General features: G+C 40.0%; 2 protein-coding genes across 3 annotated transcripts in view; both read right to left on the bottom strand.

Annotated features, from left to right (window-relative positions):
* LOC127048325 (uncharacterized) overlaps window positions 1-18,506 on the bottom strand; it is a 172,382-nt gene that overhangs the window by 33,464 nt on the left and 120,412 nt on the right. The gene's annotated exons all lie outside the window — the stretch shown is intronic.
* LOC127047392 (uncharacterized) overlaps window positions 1-18,506 on the bottom strand; it is a 96,132-nt gene that overhangs the window by 73,932 nt on the left and 3,694 nt on the right. Inside the window, exons 2-6 of the mRNA XM_050945507.1 lie at window positions 13,312-13,423; window positions 12,345-12,419; window positions 6,506-6,594; window positions 4,400-4,562; window positions 2,918-3,001 (exon numbers count right to left, since the gene is read on the bottom strand). Coding sequence (XP_050801464.1) covers window positions 2,918-3,001; window positions 4,400-4,562; window positions 6,506-6,594; window positions 12,345-12,419; window positions 13,312-13,423 — 523 coding nt within the window. The remainder of the gene's footprint in view (window positions 1-2,917; window positions 3,002-4,399; window positions 4,563-6,505; window positions 6,595-12,344; window positions 12,420-13,311; window positions 13,424-18,506) is intronic.

Genomic DNA, 18,506 nt, shown 5'->3' with positions numbered 1-18,506 from the left:
AGGCAGCCCTCCCCAGAAACCTTCTGAAAAGCCTTTTAGAGTACCTCCAGGAGAGCTTCATGGAGATGTCCCTGGAGGATTCCCGCTCCATTCCCAAACATGTTAACAGATTTTTCCAGTAGCTGTTCTGCCATGAATGCATTCCAATTCTTCAGAGCAAATCAAACATTAAACATAATTGTTTTTAACCCCTGTAGTGTAGTTACAAATGTGCACTCACCAGAGGTGTCTTCTCCACCTTCAGGGTCCAGGAACCCGCCTTGGGAGGCTATTGACTCCAGGGTGATGAAAAGGTCCTGGCTGCCGGGGAGAACAGATTCTCCACTTGCCTGCTGCCCATTCTCCTCCTCTTCCTCATCCACAAAATCCTCCTCCATGTTGCGTGAGAGACTCACTCCTTGTAGATGTCCAAGGACAGTGATGGGATAGTGGTAGGGTCCCCCGCTAAAATGTCATGTAGCTGATCATAGAAGCCGCATGCATGGGGCTCTGATCTGGAGTGACTGTTTGCCTCCTATGTCTTGTAGTAGGCTTGCCCGAGTTCCTTAACTTTCACGCAGCACTGCTGTGTGTCCCTGGTGTAGCTTCTCTTCATCATGCCCTGTGCGGTTTTGGCACGTATATTAGAATTTCTCCTGCTGGATCAGAGTTCTGCCTGTACAGATTCTTCTCCCCATACAGCAATCAGATCCAGTCTCTCCCGATCGCTTCCTGCTGGAGCTCGTTTGTGATTCTGGAACTGCATGGTCACCTGTTCTGCTGAGCTCGCCACGCTGACCAAACAGGAAATGAAATTCAAAAGTTCCCAGGGCTTTTCCGGCATACCTGGCTAGTGCATTGGAGATGAAAGTGCTGTACAGAGTAGTCACATTGGAGCACCCTGGGATAGCTCCCGGAGGTAAATACTGTCAAATTGTACAATGCTGCATCTGCACTACTCCAAATTAGACCCAAAAAGGTCGATTTTAGCACTACTTCCCTCGTCAGGGAGGAGTAAGCAGGTAATTTTAAGAGCCCTTTAGGTCAACGGAATGGGTTAGTTGTGCAGCTGCATTGCTTATAAAATCGACCTAACATGGCTAAATTTGATCTAACCTCGTAGTATAGACCAGCCCTAAGTGAACCGAAACAACAGCAGTTGATAAATTGCTAATTCAATTCATGAATACAATGAAATGTGCTAGCAAAAGAAATACTGTTGTATAAACAAATGGTATAAAACTTAACACTGGGGAAAGGAGGAAGCCTTCCAGATGCAAAAATATAAACATTTTTTCTTCTCATATAGGAAACTAAATCATTGTGTCTGTAAATTCCTGCTAAAACGCATTGAAAATCTTCACTGATGATCATGCAATAACACTGTTTCAGGCACTACATATACATAACAGCACCTGCTGTTTACATGTCTCCATTAACACTCAGTTATCATTCTTTGGAAAAAAAGGTCATTGGATTAATAGAGCTCTCTCTTTCCTTTTCTATTTTATAAATAATACAATGAATAGAATATTTAAAAGCCAAAAACCACACCCAGGGCATGACTTTATTTATGGTGTATTTTTGCAGTATAGCATTACTATTTTATTATACTAACTATTTTCACAATTGTTGCCAGTAATCAGATTCCTAGGGCTTCTGTTGTGAGTTTTTAAAAAAAATAAAAGTGATCACATTAAACCAAGATCTCTGAGTGCTAAAACGTTCAGGATATTTCCTCTAACATTTTCTAATTGAAATGCATCACACTTGCATAGCTCTATTATTATTAGGAGAAGGAGAATATCAGCCTGATTTATCTTGGAAAATAACAAGTATTGACTTTTTATATAATGAGTATTGACAAAGATGTCTGGGGAAAAAAAATCTAACCTTTTTACACATATTCAGAACCATTATTTGCTTCCCTAACAGTAAAACACCACATTACAGTCTTTCTTTTCTCTTTGCTCTTTTTCCAGGCCATCCTGGTAACCACACCAACACCTAAAAGCACTTTTGGCCTAGAGTCTAATGCCACAAGCTTCCTACAGATAATCTATAATGTTCCAGAACAGCCAATGAGTTCCCCTACTCCCCCACCCTCACCAGAGACAAATCAAGACTGTTACTCAAAGTTCCCTAGAGAGGGACTAAGCAATAAACTCCACAACCTGGCACATCAAGATAGATAGACTATTGTCATCATTACATCAGGAATTCATGGCCTAAACAGCTTTAGAAAGCCACTTAAAGAGACTTCTAGCAATCGGCGATCACCTGGTGAATTAAGACTTACTGCCTCACGAGATTTACCTTGTAAATATTTTTAAAATAAAAAGAGACCCAGAACCAGCAATAAAAATTATTTTTCATTTATAATTCATCTCCTAAAAACATTGAAAAATGTCAGCTTCAGCCCTAGAGGCTTATATGCCAAATTGTGATACAGCTGCCAATACAAATGTGATCAGATGGCTTTTCTGCTGTAACATTAGCAGTTGATGCACCACTGCATGATATTGTTAGATATGACTCTCAGAGGGGTTCTAACTGGAAATATAAAGAAACCACTATAAAGAGGCACACTATATATTTCCTAAAAAATAATACTTTGTAGCAGCTTACTTCAGGTGCCTTTTTTCTTTATCACAATACTTTGGCTACTGGAACGCTGTATCTGCATTATTTTTAACATTTAATGGAATCATTTTAAACTACCCTAATACTGTTGATTATACAGAGTTCGGTCCTTGTTAAGAATTTACACAGCAATTTACTAATGAAATTAAATATCAGAACATTAATTGTTCAGAGATTAATTTTTAAATGCACATTTTTGTCTTCAAAGATGTGAAATATACTAAAAGTATCTTAGGAGAGAATATATTCAATTTAAGAAACCACTTCTTTTGTCATTCATTTTTTTTTCAAGTACCTCTTTGTTTATCACTAGAAGTTCCACATCGGATTTACATATGATGGAAGCAGATCGGTTTGTATTAGTTAGAAGACAGATTTCCTACAAAAACAAGAAGCATAATTCTTCTTTCAGCTGTAGTTTACTTTTATAATAAAACACTTAAGATTGCATCAAGGATTGTACAACTTTTCATTAAAGGTATAAAGATAAATTAATATAGTACATTGGGTAAGCATGCAGTCCTACAAGGAACTGAGTTCCATCTACTTCCATTGACTATAATATATTGCTTTATTCTATCTGCCTCTTGCAATTAATATCGAATGCACTCTGCTCAAGGACACATTTTAAAAAGCTTGGAAATTCTAAATTAAATTTTGGGAAACTAAAATTATTGCAGGTAAAGAAATCAGAGGGCTTTCTAAATGGGCAACTAATTTCAAAAGGTCAAATGCTGCCTTCTGTGGAAGATGCATACTTGTACTTTGGGGCAAAATCCAGCCTAATGTTTTTAGGGTGCAAAGCTAAAGAGAGTTACCATCATTTTTATCATATGAGGAACAAACTCCTTTAAAATGAAAATAGATTTAATCATACGTGTTCATTTCCCTTTTATCCTGTTAGGTTGGAAGTATGAGACAAGAATTCTCTCAAAGCAGCATGTTGCGTTGTTACTAGACAATCTATTGGGCCCATCAAATTCATTTTTATTAACAAATGTCTAAGGACCTGATTGTCCCTTACTGAAGGTAGAGGCTAAAGAGAAGGAAGGTAATTTATATAAGATTTCTTCCAAACATTCCTACATGCTGTTTCCGGTCTCCGGTGACAGCCTGTCTCCCTTCCCTCCGCTCCTCCCCGCCCCACAAACAAACGAAACACGAAAGCCTGGATCAATGGAATGTACTGTGGTGTGGGGTCACACAGAAAGATAATAAAACATGGAGCCAAGTTCTCTCTTCTCCCCACCTCTTCGTCCATGCCCCACATCTGCTCCAACTTGCCCCTTTTTCCTGCACAGATCACAGGATTCATGGAGCACTTCTACAGAGAGGGCATGTTGCTGCAGGGTGTTCTTAGGGTGACCAGACAGCAAATGTCAAAAATCGGGATGGGGGTGGGGGGTAATAGGAGCCTATATACAAAAGAGACCCAAAAATTGGGACTGTCCCTATAAAATCGGGATATCTGGTCACCCTAGGTGTTCTCCACAAGGGGTATGGTAAGTCATAAGTTATTCAATATTCTAATACGATTTAACAAAAGCTAAAAATACCCATGATATACACTTTGTCTGACATTCACCTTAGGAGAAATTTTTACCACATTATTTTTAATTTTGTAAATGTTATTAAAAATTTAACAAAAAAGACTAAGGTAATTAGGTATCCAGGTTCCACTGACTTTCCTTTTGTGTCTTTGGAAACATCCCCTTTAAACATTTTTAAAGCATAGTTTCATTCAAATAATATTAAAATTTGAAATGAAAATATTTACCCCTATGAAGTCTCCTTCTTCAGCTTCACATAATATTTCAGAGGTGAAAGTTTGGGCTTTGAAATTTGAATCACCCCATAGGACTTTTAGCTTTCCAGATAGTATTAAGTAACATTCACTCGGAATATGACCTTGCCTTATAATTATGGTTCCAGCTTCACACCTAGAAAGAGAATTAAAATCCCAAAGACAAATGTCGACAACAAACAATGACTGCAATATGCAAAATGTAAACTGCAAGATACAGACATCAGAATGTATCCTAGTAGACTGGATGAAAATTATTCCATAATTAACATGAAACACTGAAAAAAGTATAATTCTAAGAACAGAATAACTTGATATTATGTCAGGAGGAGAACAAAGCTGTAGAACCTCAGATGGTACATACACTTAATCTGCACATGCTATTACCATGATTGCACAAGTACTGAAATGCCTGACTGGTCATTTGAGTGCACATTTCCTGCAGCTGCATTCCTAGAGTCCATCAGTCATGCATGTAAATTAAACACAAAAATGGCATATGCTTTTGGACATAAACTGTGCACACAGCATTCTAAAAGTCTGATCCTTTTGATGCCAAGACACTTATCAGCAAGGAACCCTGATAAACCTTAAAGGAATTCTATCAGAGTAGTTAGAACACATGATTTAGCCTGTGTTGAGACCCATCAATTTATATATCAGGGGCAGGGCCGGCTCTACTGTTTTTGCCACTCCAAGGAGTGCGCCGAATTGCCACCGTGGAAGGCGGGGGCAGTCCGTATGCCGTTAGGGTGGCTCACGCGTTTCTGCTGCGGCGGTGGCAATTCGACGGCAGCTTCTGTCTTCAGCCAGAAGACAGAAGCTGTGCCGCCGTGGACAACTGAACATAGAGGCTGCCGTCAAATTGCCGCCGCAGCGGAAACGTGCGAGCTGCCCTAAAGGTGCACAGACTGTCCCCGTCGTCCGCCGCAGCAATTCGGTGTGCTGCTTGGGGGAAAAAACACACTGATATCCGCCCCTTGCAGACTGCGGCCCCAAGCACCTGCTTGGGATGCTGGTGCTTGGAGCCAGCCCTGATCAGGGGGCAGCCGTGCTAGTCTGTATCCGCAAAAACAACAAGGAGTCTGGTGCACCTTAAAGACTAACAGATTTATTTGTTAGTCTTTATGGTGCTACCGGACTCCTTGTTGTTTTTATCCAATTTAAAGTTTTTCCTTTCAGAAATCTCACCATGTATTTATTTTGTAAAAAGGATCCTTCTAGTATTAGATATATAGCTTACTGGTACATTAATTTTAAATATATTACATGTTATATTTCACATACCATGGAAAACATCAATCATTAATTAATGTTTGATTTGTTTAAGTTTCAGGATACAATAAGGATTAATCTGCAAAACAGAGAGTGGAATTCCTAAAAGATGACACCATTATAGCATAAGGTGGTTTTCTTGCACACCCATGGTAATTACCTGTCACTATAAAATGCTTAACTCTCTGTTCATGAAAAGTGCTATTTAAGTGCCAAGTACCAAACAGTAATGACTATGGTATGTTACATACATGAAAGAAATCAAAAGGTCCTTCTTCTCCTGAACTACAGAAACCACTAAATAATTATCAGTGCAGCTACTCTTTACTATCAACTACCTAACTGGTCAGACTGCCATCACCAAAGATCAGACTGTAATTCAGTGGTTCTTAATCTATTTACCATTGTGGGCCCCATCCAATACTACCTGTATGGCCCTGAGGATGTCACACAGGCTGCAGCTGTGTGCTGACTGGGCCACAGGTGGAGAACCACTGCTTAATGTATTCAGCTGTGAAGCGCTTCCATCCTAGTTCACTGACAAAAACATAACTAAACTCAGAATCTGAGCTGATGTCACACAGAACAAAACAACACAATGGAACAAAGCTACTCACCAGCCTAGTTTGTCAAAACATTAGCTAATTGCACTAACAGAGACATGAAAACAATCAGAAAGTCAGGGAAACAGAATTCTATTCCCAGCTGTAGCAGACTTTTCTAGTGAAATCAGGTGAATCACTTCACCTGTTTTTGCCCTAATTTTCTCATCTGTCCAATATAGTATTCTTGTCTCTTACTTACTCTTGGTAGACTACAGCATGGCAAAGTTGGAGCTGTGTTTTATTAGGTAAACACTGAAATGTTCTGTTCTTCTTCAGACATGTTTGAATCTTGAGGGGGAAAAAAAGACAGCACACTTTAATTTAATAACAGGCTCAGATAACACACAAAAGAAATTGTAAACTACACTTGTGGTCAGGACTGAGTTGAGCCCCTGCGTGTGCGCCCAGGCAGAGGAAGAGGGTGGAAGAATCTTCCATTTCCCTGGCCCTTGTGTTGGATCCAGGCACAAGAGCAGCACTTGAGCTCTGTGCAAGACTAGTACTGCTGTTGGTTTCCATGGCCCTGCCCCATTTTCCACACCAGACAATACGGAGGAGTGGATGATTTCCCTTCCTTCCGGGTTGTAGAGTAGCCACACTTTCCTTGCCCTCGCAACAGCACCAAGAAGCATTGGGCCTACTTCAGGTACCATGCCTCCCACAGCTTCCACTAGAACAGCTGGCCTCCAGTTGAGGGCTTTGAGAGCCAAATTCCATACTCACTGAGGGCTCCAAGCACCACTACACTCAATGGGAGACTTGAGCTGTGTGCATATATATTCGGGACCAAATTTGAGACTGAGAGGATACTGCTAACAGAAAGTCATCTGAACCCCCTTAAAATAAGATCTTGTTCATAAAGAAAAAAGGAAAATGGTACTTTTTTTTTGCATCACGCTTCTTCCTAATGCATTGGGCTTTCTCTATATTTTAAGACTTTTCCCAGAATGTAATGGATTCTCTGTTGTGAATGTCATGATTTAGTAACCACATTATTGTATTACTATTATCATTTCCTTTCCTCACCCTGTCTGTTGTCTCAGAATGTGACTCTACTCTCGAGCTTGCCTGATGGGCATGGGGCCAAGTTCTGCCCTTACTTACTCTTTATTTACACCACTAGTACCTCCACAAAAGTCAACATGGTTGATCTGGATTTACACTGCTGTAGCTGAGAGCAGAGTGTGGCCCCAGGATGTTACTCCAGACTTAATTAAAGGGTGCCACATGTACATATATTAGTATAGAATTTGGCACTAAGAACGTTTGCTGCACGTCAGAATCTCACTTTCAGCTGCACAATCAGTTAATCTGTCTGTATTAGAATATTTTTCATCTATATAGTTTTTAACAAATTTGCTACTTTTTTATTTTTACATTCTGAGATCCAGCAAGTTATATTACGATAAATGAGATTTCTGGGATAGGACCATTTAATATACAAATTTGAAAGTTTCTAGCTAGGTCAAGTCTGGAAGAGAACCATGTAAAGGTGGATTGCCTGCAGATCCCTGGAACAGGAATCCAAATTAAAAAGTTCCAGTACTCAAGCAGTTATAGTAGCTGGTAGTGCATCAGAGAGAAGCAGAAAAACAGCAGTAAATGGACACTTCACAGCTGGATTTTGCTGTTAGCGGTAAACTGGTAGGAGACCAAATTTAGGCTCAAGGGAGAAGGAAAGGTGAGCCAATGCCTCTCAAATCAGAAGGGCTAGAGGAGGCAACAAGCCTCTTGACTGATTTCTGCTGGGCAAACACCTGATGCTGCAGCAGCAGGATAATGCAAGTAAGAGGGGCACTATGGACTTGTCTCTCCTCTCAGTCTTTCAAGTCATGTCATAGTGTGAGGAAGGAGGATAAGAGAACAGGCCGTACTGATGCTCACCACATTGCCATTCTGCCTTGTGACAGTTTATGAAGTACCCCATTAGTAGTGAAATTCATTCCATTTAGTACCTTAAGAAGAAGACAGACTGCCAGCTTTGATACTGGTTTGATAGAAAAGAGTCAGCCCTCACAGGGGCCTTGAAGTGGGAAAATTGAGCAAGGAACAGTCTGTCCAGGATAGATTTGGCAGAGCAGGACTGGGCTGCCTGTGTAGGAGGAAGATCCTGGTGAGGTTGTTGCCATCAATAGGAAGTAGAACTGAGGGACAGACTCTTGCTGTCAGTGTAGGCAGATGGAGAAAAGGGTCTGTCTGAGAAGACTCAAAAAATAAGGGGAATGTTGAAATTTTGGTGGATCCAGAAGCTTAAATCCATCTCTAATGCCAAGTCTCATTCTAAAGCATCCCTAAGGCCAAACTACTGCTAAAATCCCACATTATGAACGGGAAGACACTATAGATCCATGGTCAATCAGTTAATGGGGTTTAAATCATTAGCAGATTTATCAAATTTAGAAAAAAATGTTTCCTTTTTACTATACTGTGAGTAACAAGTGGCTGGCAATGACTCAGATCTGAAGTGTGAAAAGACTCCTAGCTTCTCAGTAACCTCCACACAACTCACATAATGCAGTCTTTCAAAAGGGGAACAACTTTTGTCAATATTTGTCAGATGCTTTAGAATGAGCCTTCTGTTTACATAAAAGCTTTTTATATTGGAACAATTAAACAAAAATCTGATCTCTAAAATGAACAAAATGAAATGTAGGTTTCTTTATCTCTCATATACTAATGGACAATTACCCAATTTATTTAGGGATATTAAAATGTAAAGTGCATAAAAATATTATCCTTCCCTTGCCCAGACCCAGTTTCTAAGGCAGGGGGAAGGCTATGATCCTATACATCTTCTCTGAAGTATGATCAAAGTCTAAACAACTAAATTTTCAGAAAAGTATTTGTTCTAATGTGGCTATTCATCACCCTAGTATCCAAACTGTTTTCATAGTTCTTTAACTAATTACTTTACCCTATATATTTGATATATATGTGAAGATCCATTGCAAGATTTCAAAATTATTCATAATGCAGTCACACTTTTCTCTTTATTGTTCATTGAGATATGTAGGTAAAGAAAACACACTTTATTCTTTATTTACCCTGTATAGTTCTGTGACTGGCAAGATCACACAAAATCAGTACAAACAGGAATATGGAACATTCCCTAAGGAGCAAATTCTACCCCCTTATTCATGGCAGTGAAGAGTTCCCTTGTGCAGAACTGGTGTGGTTCCATGTCCCAGTGCGCAAGCAGCACTTTGGGGAGGAGCGAAGGGGAATGGACACCATGCAGGGCAGTTGCCTCCCTCCCCGCACAATATAGCACAGCACTTTAATTAGCTCTGGTAAAATCTGATGGACTGTGTTTTCACACAGTGATGCCTATGGTGGGGTATCTAAATTCATGTTATTAGATACCTAGCTTTAGGCATCCTAGTTTGAAAATGCAGGCCTGATGTTTTCTGGAGTTTGCATTAATGTGGTAAGCATTAAGTATTTTTAAGAGATAATTCAACAAGTTAAACAGATGAGCTGACAATTTGTGTCAAATGATTGACATCATAGCAGCTAGAGGCTCTTGAGTCCATCAAAACTGCAGTCTCCTTGGATGCAGAGAACACTTTTAAAAGATGGTTTACCTTCTATATGCTTGCTAAATTGACTGCCAAATCCGAATTTATCTCTTACATTATACTTCTTTGTATGAATCCCTCTTCCAGGGTTGTCACCCATGGCATTACTTTAGAATCATTTCCACTTCACAGAGGTGCAAGACAGGGGTTTTCCCCTTTCACCTTTGCTGTTTGACTTAGCCCTAGAACCTTTAGCCACTGCTATGTATACAAGTCAACATATACATGGCATCAGAATAGGCCAACAAGAGCACAAGATGATGCTTTATGCTGATAATGATTTTGTTCTTGTATCTAAACATGAAGATTTTGTTCCTAGCCTATTAAATTTTATTAATGCATTTGGATGCCTCTGGGGCTGTAAAAACAATTGGAAAAAAACTGGAAATTCTGAGTGTAAGTAAACAAGCTCATAGGGGAACCTATGATAATTGGAACATTAACTGGCAACCCAAATGGATGAAATATTTAGGGAAAATCATCCCAATGAGATGGAGAATCTGGTCAAAATTAATGTAGAGCCTATTTTAGTTCAGGTAGTGAGAGTTTGGGACATAAGGAGAACCCTTGCTCTTAGCCTTTGAGGCAGAATAATATCAAAATGAATGCGTGTTTCCCTGAACATGGTGTATCCTGAAAGGCCTCCCAGTTTCTAATCCCGTGGGCAGGAGGACAAGACTGGCTTCATTTAAACTGCAACTCTCAACGAAATTGGGAGACTTCCAACTTGCAGAATTATTATACAGACTTAGCAGCAGCCAGGCAGCCCTGTCGCTCCAAAACATAACAGAGCAGACCACTCCCTGGGCTGCTGGTGGAACAGGAGTTGATCCATCACCTTCCATTGGCAGGGATGTTGGATTCAGCTGATAGCTACTACCATTTTGATTGTAAAACGTCCCCTACAATGTTGGCTACCAGACAAACATGGGCCAGTTTGGCTAGAAAATGTAAATTCCATCCCTTCTCTCTCTCTCTAATCGATGCTATACTTTGGGGGCAACACGGCGCTGAAAATTATCAAGAAGCCATTAATGTGGAGAGAGTGTATGGATAAGGGGACAGTTTGGGTCTCTTAATTAAGGATCAGTTTCTCCCATTCCAAGCACTCCAAAATCAATACAACCTACCTGGTGTAGCTGCCTGGCATTACCAGCAACGTAAGCATCTCTTGAAGGACATATTTGGTCCTGATGCACTGGGAGCACCAGAGACTCTTGAATAGTTGTTGACATGGAGAGAGCTCTAGAGGTTTACCCAATCATCTGTAGTTTGTTATGACTTTGGGGTCCAAAAGACACTCCCTAATTTAGATTGCCTGTCCCAGGCCTGAAACAAAGATTGGCATATATCCTTGAACCCTAGCCTGTGGGGAAGTGCCTTGCAAAAAATTAAACCTCTTCTACTGATCTACGATTAAGGCTGATCCTGCAGAAAATGCCTGGGCTTACCAAAATGGAGTGCTGCTGGAGATGTGGGGCTCCCAAAGCCACTTTGGCTCACATGTTTTGGGACTGTCCCAGGATACAGACCTTTTGGCTAGAAGTAGGCAGGGGGATTAATATGATCCTGGATACTGCCTTAAAAATGACTTCCCAGAGCTGTGTTACATCCCATCACCTTGGAAATTCTGCAACTCACAGAAAGCTTGCGTCTCTAGAGCAGCGCTTGTAGCCAAAAGGCTCAGATTGAAAACCAGACTGCCTCTAGGGATAGGAGATTGGCACAGAGGCTTCGATGACCTGACAGCTAAAAAGTGCATAACATTTTGGAGAAGAGGAATCTCCAGCAAATTTGAAAAGATTTGGTCTGACATTTTAGAAATCTTTGATTCCTCGCAGATGGAAACTGAGATGTTGCTCTCTCTTCTCCTCCACTCCGTTCCTCTCCCCTCCACTCCTTTCCTTTCCCTCCCTTTACTTTTTTGTTCTTTCTCCTTCCCTCTCCTTATTTGATACCCATCACCCAACCTACTTTATTACTTTTGAAGTAGGAAGTGGATTTGATTATATGAGTTTATCTTCATAAGCTTAATAGTATAGAATTTTTGCATAATCAAGTATACCCATATGGGTCAAGTTTCTCCATGGCACCCACATACACTACATTAGTACTGTGTCTGCACTGTAGGCCTGGGATCTGCTATCCCTTAACACCACAAGAGATATATCTGGATGGAGTTCCCTCAAGATCTTGAAACTGACATCAGACCGATTAGCCCTCAAATACTCAAGACTGAACAGAACAAGGTAGTAATCAGTTTCAGTTGAAGCAGTCTAAAAATTCAATACAATCACTAATTTTGCATGCTGTACTAGCAGTTTTCTTCTTTTTAAATTATATTTCCATAAGTTAAATGGTGACCTACAAAAATAAAATGACATAAGAAAATCATCACTGTGCCCTACCTAGTATCACTGGAGTAATTATTTATCAAATAAAGTGCTTTATTTTCCTTACCTGCCTGAGATCTTGCTGGCTTCTTTCTTTAGGGCAAATATACAACAGATGCTTCAGCTTTTCAAAATCTCCCCTCTACAACAAAAGTAAAAATGTAAACATTAGTCTATGTATTCCTGTTGACTGTATTCTACTTGTCTCTATGGACACTGGGTGTACTTTAAATAGAATAAAGGTTTCTACAATAGTCATGGGTATCTGTTTGAGTTGTGTGTTTATTGTGGTTTTATTTTTGTTCAACAAATATAGTCTAACATTTCTGAGACGCTCACTCATTAATGAACATAATTCACACATACTGTAAAACTCTTTTAAGGAACTCATTTTATCTGAATGCATTGAAATATGCAAACAACAATTGTTCTGTGAAGAATTTGGCTGGGACTTTCAACTTACTTCATTGTGAGTTTGTTATAAGTATGTTCCACTCTGACCCCACTGAATGACTTGGGGTGGAGGTGGGGGTGGGGGCTGGGAGAAGTGTGTGAACATGTTGAGAACCTTCTTTTCTCCCTCCCACCCCACCCCATCTTTTTTAGGTAATCATAATAGATCTTAAAATACTTGTGATAAATATTTTCAGTTATCTTAAATGAGAATTTTTAGTATACTCAGATAAGATTTAAGATTATATAGGAATAAATAACTAATTTTAATTAGACAAAATATATACAGCAAAAAAGCCCAACAATCCTTCATTAGAACTAGCTTAATAATTGCATACCGTCTGATCCTTGCATAACCAGATATCCTGCAGAAATTAACAGGAATTTGTGCCACAAAAAATGCATGGGCACCAAACCTGCAATCTGATCTGCACAGGCAAGTCCTTGCACCTGTACAGAATCCACTGAAGTCAGTGAGGCTCTTCATGGACACACAGGTCCATGGGCGTATCTAAATGCAAGACTGGGACCACAGGTACCAATTATGGCAGAGTTATAACACAAATATCAAAAATACCAACAAGGTTAGTTGTAGAAAAATCGTTGATGTTGAATAGAAGATCACTTCCAAGGTGTGTCTGCCTCTTCAGGTGAAATATTGCCCACTGTATTACTGGACTCTTTCCAACATATCTAGACAGAAAGCAGAGAATTCAAAAAGTTTTTTTTAAATAAATGAAAAAAATCATTCTAAGGCTTTAAACATTTACGCATCTGCTTAATTTTAAACATTCTGCTACTTTGATCGGACTATTCTTTTGGTTAAAAGTAGCTTGATAGAGCTCTAAAAGATGAAGGAAATAAGAGCCCATGTTTGCCATTATGTGTACATTCCTAGAACATTTATAAACTCCTACAATATCTACATGTATAACTTATGCCAACATGAATTTTCTGAGTTTTTTCCTAAAATATTTTTGTATTTAGCTTATGTGTTGAGAGCTCCCCATCTTGTTGCAATATTCACCATATATGCTGGGTTGTTAGTCTAGCCAGAGCACTGAAATAATTTATTTTTTAATTATTATTACTTGGCTGTCATCCATTTGGATGATATTGCAAAAACTGAATAAAGGGCTGCATTAGCCCAAGTTAGGGGCATTCCTGAGATCAAAGCTGACAAATGTGGGGACAAGTATTTCCTGATGGACTTGATCATCATTATAAGTGTTGTGTTTTACTTTGCAAGGAGATGATCTGGTGTTGTCTGAGGTTTTGCAAAAGCTATAAAGTGCAATGCTGGAATGAAAAACAGAGGTAGCTCTTCTAGCCAATTATCCTTAGGAAAAGGCAAATATAAAGGTAAAAAATTTAAACACTTCTGGATCTCTAGAGTAAAACTAGTAGAAAAATCAGATCTATATGCTTGAAGCTATACATGTAGCTTGATGAATCTGGCATCCAGGATCAATCATTAATGTGTTTCAATGTTTTGTCTTCACACTCTGATCCAGTAATAAAAAAATGTATTGCCCATTCATTGCAATATACAATTGACATATTGCTAAATCACTTTACACAGATACTGAGAGAGTAGGAAAAGGAAGGTGACCTGTATCAGTGATTACTCTCTGAAGTCACATTTAAATACCAACAAATTAACACAAGACAGTACATGTGCATGTTTAACCAAGCTTTTTATGACCAGGCCACCTGACCTTCAGGATGTATTGTTTTGATGGAAATATTGTTCTCACTGTCTCAACTTCTGCAATTCTATGTTTCCCCCCAACCAATGTAATCGAAACAAGCCTGTGTGTGTATACAAAGGGCATTCCTGGACTCAATGCATATATGAGCAAATGGTCCAAGTGCACAGCCTTTCCAGCTCCACATTCTCTAATGGCTTGAAGAGTGGGAACCAAGAAAAAAAACATATTCTTGGGCAAAGTCACAGTTATTGCTAAACATCAACAACAGGCAGCAGTAGTGAAGGATTAGAATAATTCCACTCTATATGATCAGATCTAGATTTTAAACCAGATGGAAGAGCACTGTCCACAATATTATTTAGATCTTAGTATTCTGAATTTAAAATAAATTACGTGGTCTCACATTCCCAGATTAGAGACAGAAATGACATTTTAATTTATTTTAAAACTCAACCTATAAAATTAAGTGAGAGTCGGATGCACTAAAACCCAAGAGAATGAACATTAGAAACCCTGGCTCAATCATCCAAACTAGAACAAGCAGAATGCAGAAAAATGTCCCTTGACCACCCTAGACAGCAACAGTACTTCATTTTCATTTTCTTGAGAGAAAAGGCTCACAGCTCCAATAATCAAATTTAAAGTTTTAGCTGCCACTGAACAAATAACCATTATTATTTTTATTTCTGTGTATTACTGTAGTGCCTGGGAGCCTTAATAAAAGGACCAGGAACCATTGTGCTAGGCACTGTACAAACAAAGAACAAAAAGACACTAAAGAGCTTACAGCCTAAGTATAAGACAAGCAATAACAGACTGATGCAGACAAACAAGAGGAGGGAGTACAAGGAAACATTGAGACAATATTGGTCTGCATGATAGGCAGTGATCTCAGCTTGCCAGCTGCCCATTAATTTATTTGTATGCAGGGTTATTGTAGTGAAGTTGGTGCCAGGACATCAGAGGGACAAGGTTGGTGAGATGATGTTTTAAGGCACCAACTTTTGGTGGTGAAAGAGACAAGGTTTCAAGCTTACACAGGACTTCTCTTCAGGTCTTCTTTAGACCTGAAGAGCTCTGTGTAAGCTCAAAAGCCTATGAGGCGCTGGCAGAGGGTGTCAGAGGGCAAAACCCTGGCACAAGCAGGGGCAGAGTGGGTAGCAGTTACCTCAGTGGCACTGAGACAGCGGCGGCTCTAGGCACCAGTGCTCCAAGTGGAAATTCGCAGGCAAGCCGCCAAATCCGCAGAACCAAGGACCTCCCGCAGGCAAGCCGCTGAAGGCAGCCTGACTGCCATGCTTGAGGTGGCAAAAAAGCTAGAGCCGCCCCTGCACTGAGACACTAGTGCTTTGCAAAATAGTTTGGGGGAGGGGCGGCAGAGGCTTTTTTATTTGAGCAAAGTGGCTTTTTTGTATGGTCACACGAACTGAACATGCTCAGTAACATCCGCTGAAGCCACTGTCCTTCAGCCTGCCCATATTAGCCGTAAAAATCTGCTGACCACTTTTTAGAGGGGTTAAGAAGTGGCAAAGGGGGCGAATTGGAGCAGGGGGGTGGCCAAGGTCTGAGCAGGGGGTGGAAATTGACTGGTCAGGGGGGTCGAGCAGCTGGAGGCAGCATTAGGAATGGGGCTAAAGGACAAAATCAGGGCTGGAGGGAGGAGCAGAAGTTAAGCTCAGGGTGAGGTGCTGGCAGAGGGTGACAGACGGCAAAATCCGGCACAGGCAGGACACAGTGGGTAACAGTTACCCCAGCAGGATTGAGACACCTGTGTTTGCAAAAATGGTGGGGGGCAAAGCAGCTTTTTTTATTTCCCCTCTCACAGACAGCACCTCTCAGCATCAGCTTCCCAGGGTTGGGTTCTTAAAGGCACACGCACAGGCACAGGGCTGGGTTCTTAAATGCACAGGCATTCCAATGCCTAGTCAATGCAGCTCCTCTTTGTCTGATCTAACCTACTGAAGCTATGTTTACACTACAAAATTCAAAGCGGTGCGGCGGGTGCCAGTGCTCCTGGTAATCCACCTCGATGAGGAGATTAGCTCCAAGCACTGGGAGCTGAGCCTGTCCACACTAGCGCTTTAAAGCGCTCAAACTTGCTGCACTCCAGGGGGTGATTTTTCACATCCCTGAGCTAGCAAGTTAGAGCACTTTAACTTGCCAGTATAGATAATCCCTGAGACTTAATTCAGTGAAACATTTTACACATATCCCTCAGAAACAAAGAATCTCTTATCACTGTATTGGATTGTATAGAATCTCCTAGCAGTTTCCCAAATTGTCTTTGCTGCTGCTGGGATTCCCTGAATTCCCCGATTTTTTTTAATTTAATTTTTTCTTCTCATTTTAGAGCTGACTGAATTTCTGGTCTAGTGTCAAAACTTTGTTTTGAGTCAATCCACCAATGGGGATTGCATTTTTGCAATTGTTGTTTTGCCTCTCAATCTAGCCCTTAGCGTTTTTCCGCATGCCATTGTGTACAGCTTGATTCTCTAAGATTCAATAAAGGCAGTATACTATCTCCTATAATGTCTTTCTCCCTGGAAAAAAAAATCTGTTGTAATTTTTGCAGAAAATTAGAACCGCCATTGTGGGTTAGACCAATAGTCCGCCTAATCTAGTATCCTGTCTTGTGACAGTGGCCAATGCCAGGTGATTCTAAGGGAATGATCAGACCAGGCAATAACTCAGTGAACCATCCCATTGTCCACTCCCAGCATCTGGAAGCCAAAGGACAGTTTAGCGACATGCAGAGCATGGGCCTGCATCCCTGATTATCTGAGGGACTGATCTAAATCTTTGTTCAACCCATTCATACTTTTGCCTTTCAAAATATAATGAACCCACATCTACAACCCCAAGATACCTTTACAACCACAAGAATTCTAAAATCATGAGTTATATACCCTTGAGTCAAGACATTTTAATAAATATATGATATTTTTATGAGCCTCTTTGTTCCTGAGCCTGTAGGGTGCAGTAAAGCCAGTTCCAATGCCTTGAGCCCGAACACTTTAATGAATTTTAGTCTACCCTCATACTTTCCTGTTATCTCTCCCAAACATTTCATATACCTAAGGCCATATCTATACTTCAAGTGTGGGTTAACTCAAGTTATGTCAGCACAGAGTCACTATGGTTATTATGTCAAGTATCAGGGGGTAGCCATGTTAGTCTGTATCCACAAAAACAACAAGGGGTCCGGTGGCATCTTATCTGTTAGTCTTTAAGGTGCCACCGGATTCCTTGTTGTTTTTACGATTACTATGTCACTCGTGTGGATGCATCCTGGACTCTTTGTCTCAGCAGTCAGGGTACTCACCAGAAACACTTGTATAGATTCAGAGTGAGGTGCACCAAGAATAGATATCCCACTGTATTTTGGGAAGCTATGGTTTGGCAGCGTAGGCAGGGTACCAAACAGGTCAGACAGGGGTGGTTGTGGCCATGGAATCCAATTTCTTATAATGCATTGTTAACTATCCACTAATTTTATATGTATACCATACATAAATGTATACATAATGTTTACACCTTTTTTTTCTAAACCCACAAACTTTTAAATCAAATTGATTTAAATCATGAGTCAGGAAGACTCAATTTAATCATGGTTTTCTAGATAAAAGTGCATTCTTGTTGGTTGTTATAGCCTTAATACATATTCTTCACAACTCAGAGTTAGACATAAGTGTAATTTCTAGAAGGTACACATTATACATTTTTAAACCATGACTTATTTAGAAAAATTTTAAGAGTAGGTGTACAGCTATATCAGAAAATGAATGTGTGACATTTTATACCTTGGGGGAGTGTACCCCATATTCCTCATTTTCATATAATTGTGATCTTACATATAAAGCATGCCATGCAAGGAATCAGAGGAGAGGGTTAGGGTGAGGGTTACACACCAAACCTGTCCAAAGGAAAGTTTATGGCATACATTTTTTTCCTTTCAGCTTAACCTACAGATGTGCAAAAAATTAGGAATACAACGTAGCTTCACCAACCTAAACCATTCACAAATCAATGAACTAGCTTAAAACACAAACAAATCCATCAAAAGG

The sequence above is a fragment of the Gopherus flavomarginatus genome, chromosome 3, assembly GCF_025201925.1.
Source record: "Gopherus flavomarginatus isolate rGopFla2 chromosome 3, rGopFla2.mat.asm, whole genome shotgun sequence".
NCBI lineage: Eukaryota > Metazoa > Chordata > Testudines > Testudinidae > Gopherus > Gopherus flavomarginatus.
This window is presented reverse-complemented; position numbering and strand designations above follow the sequence as displayed.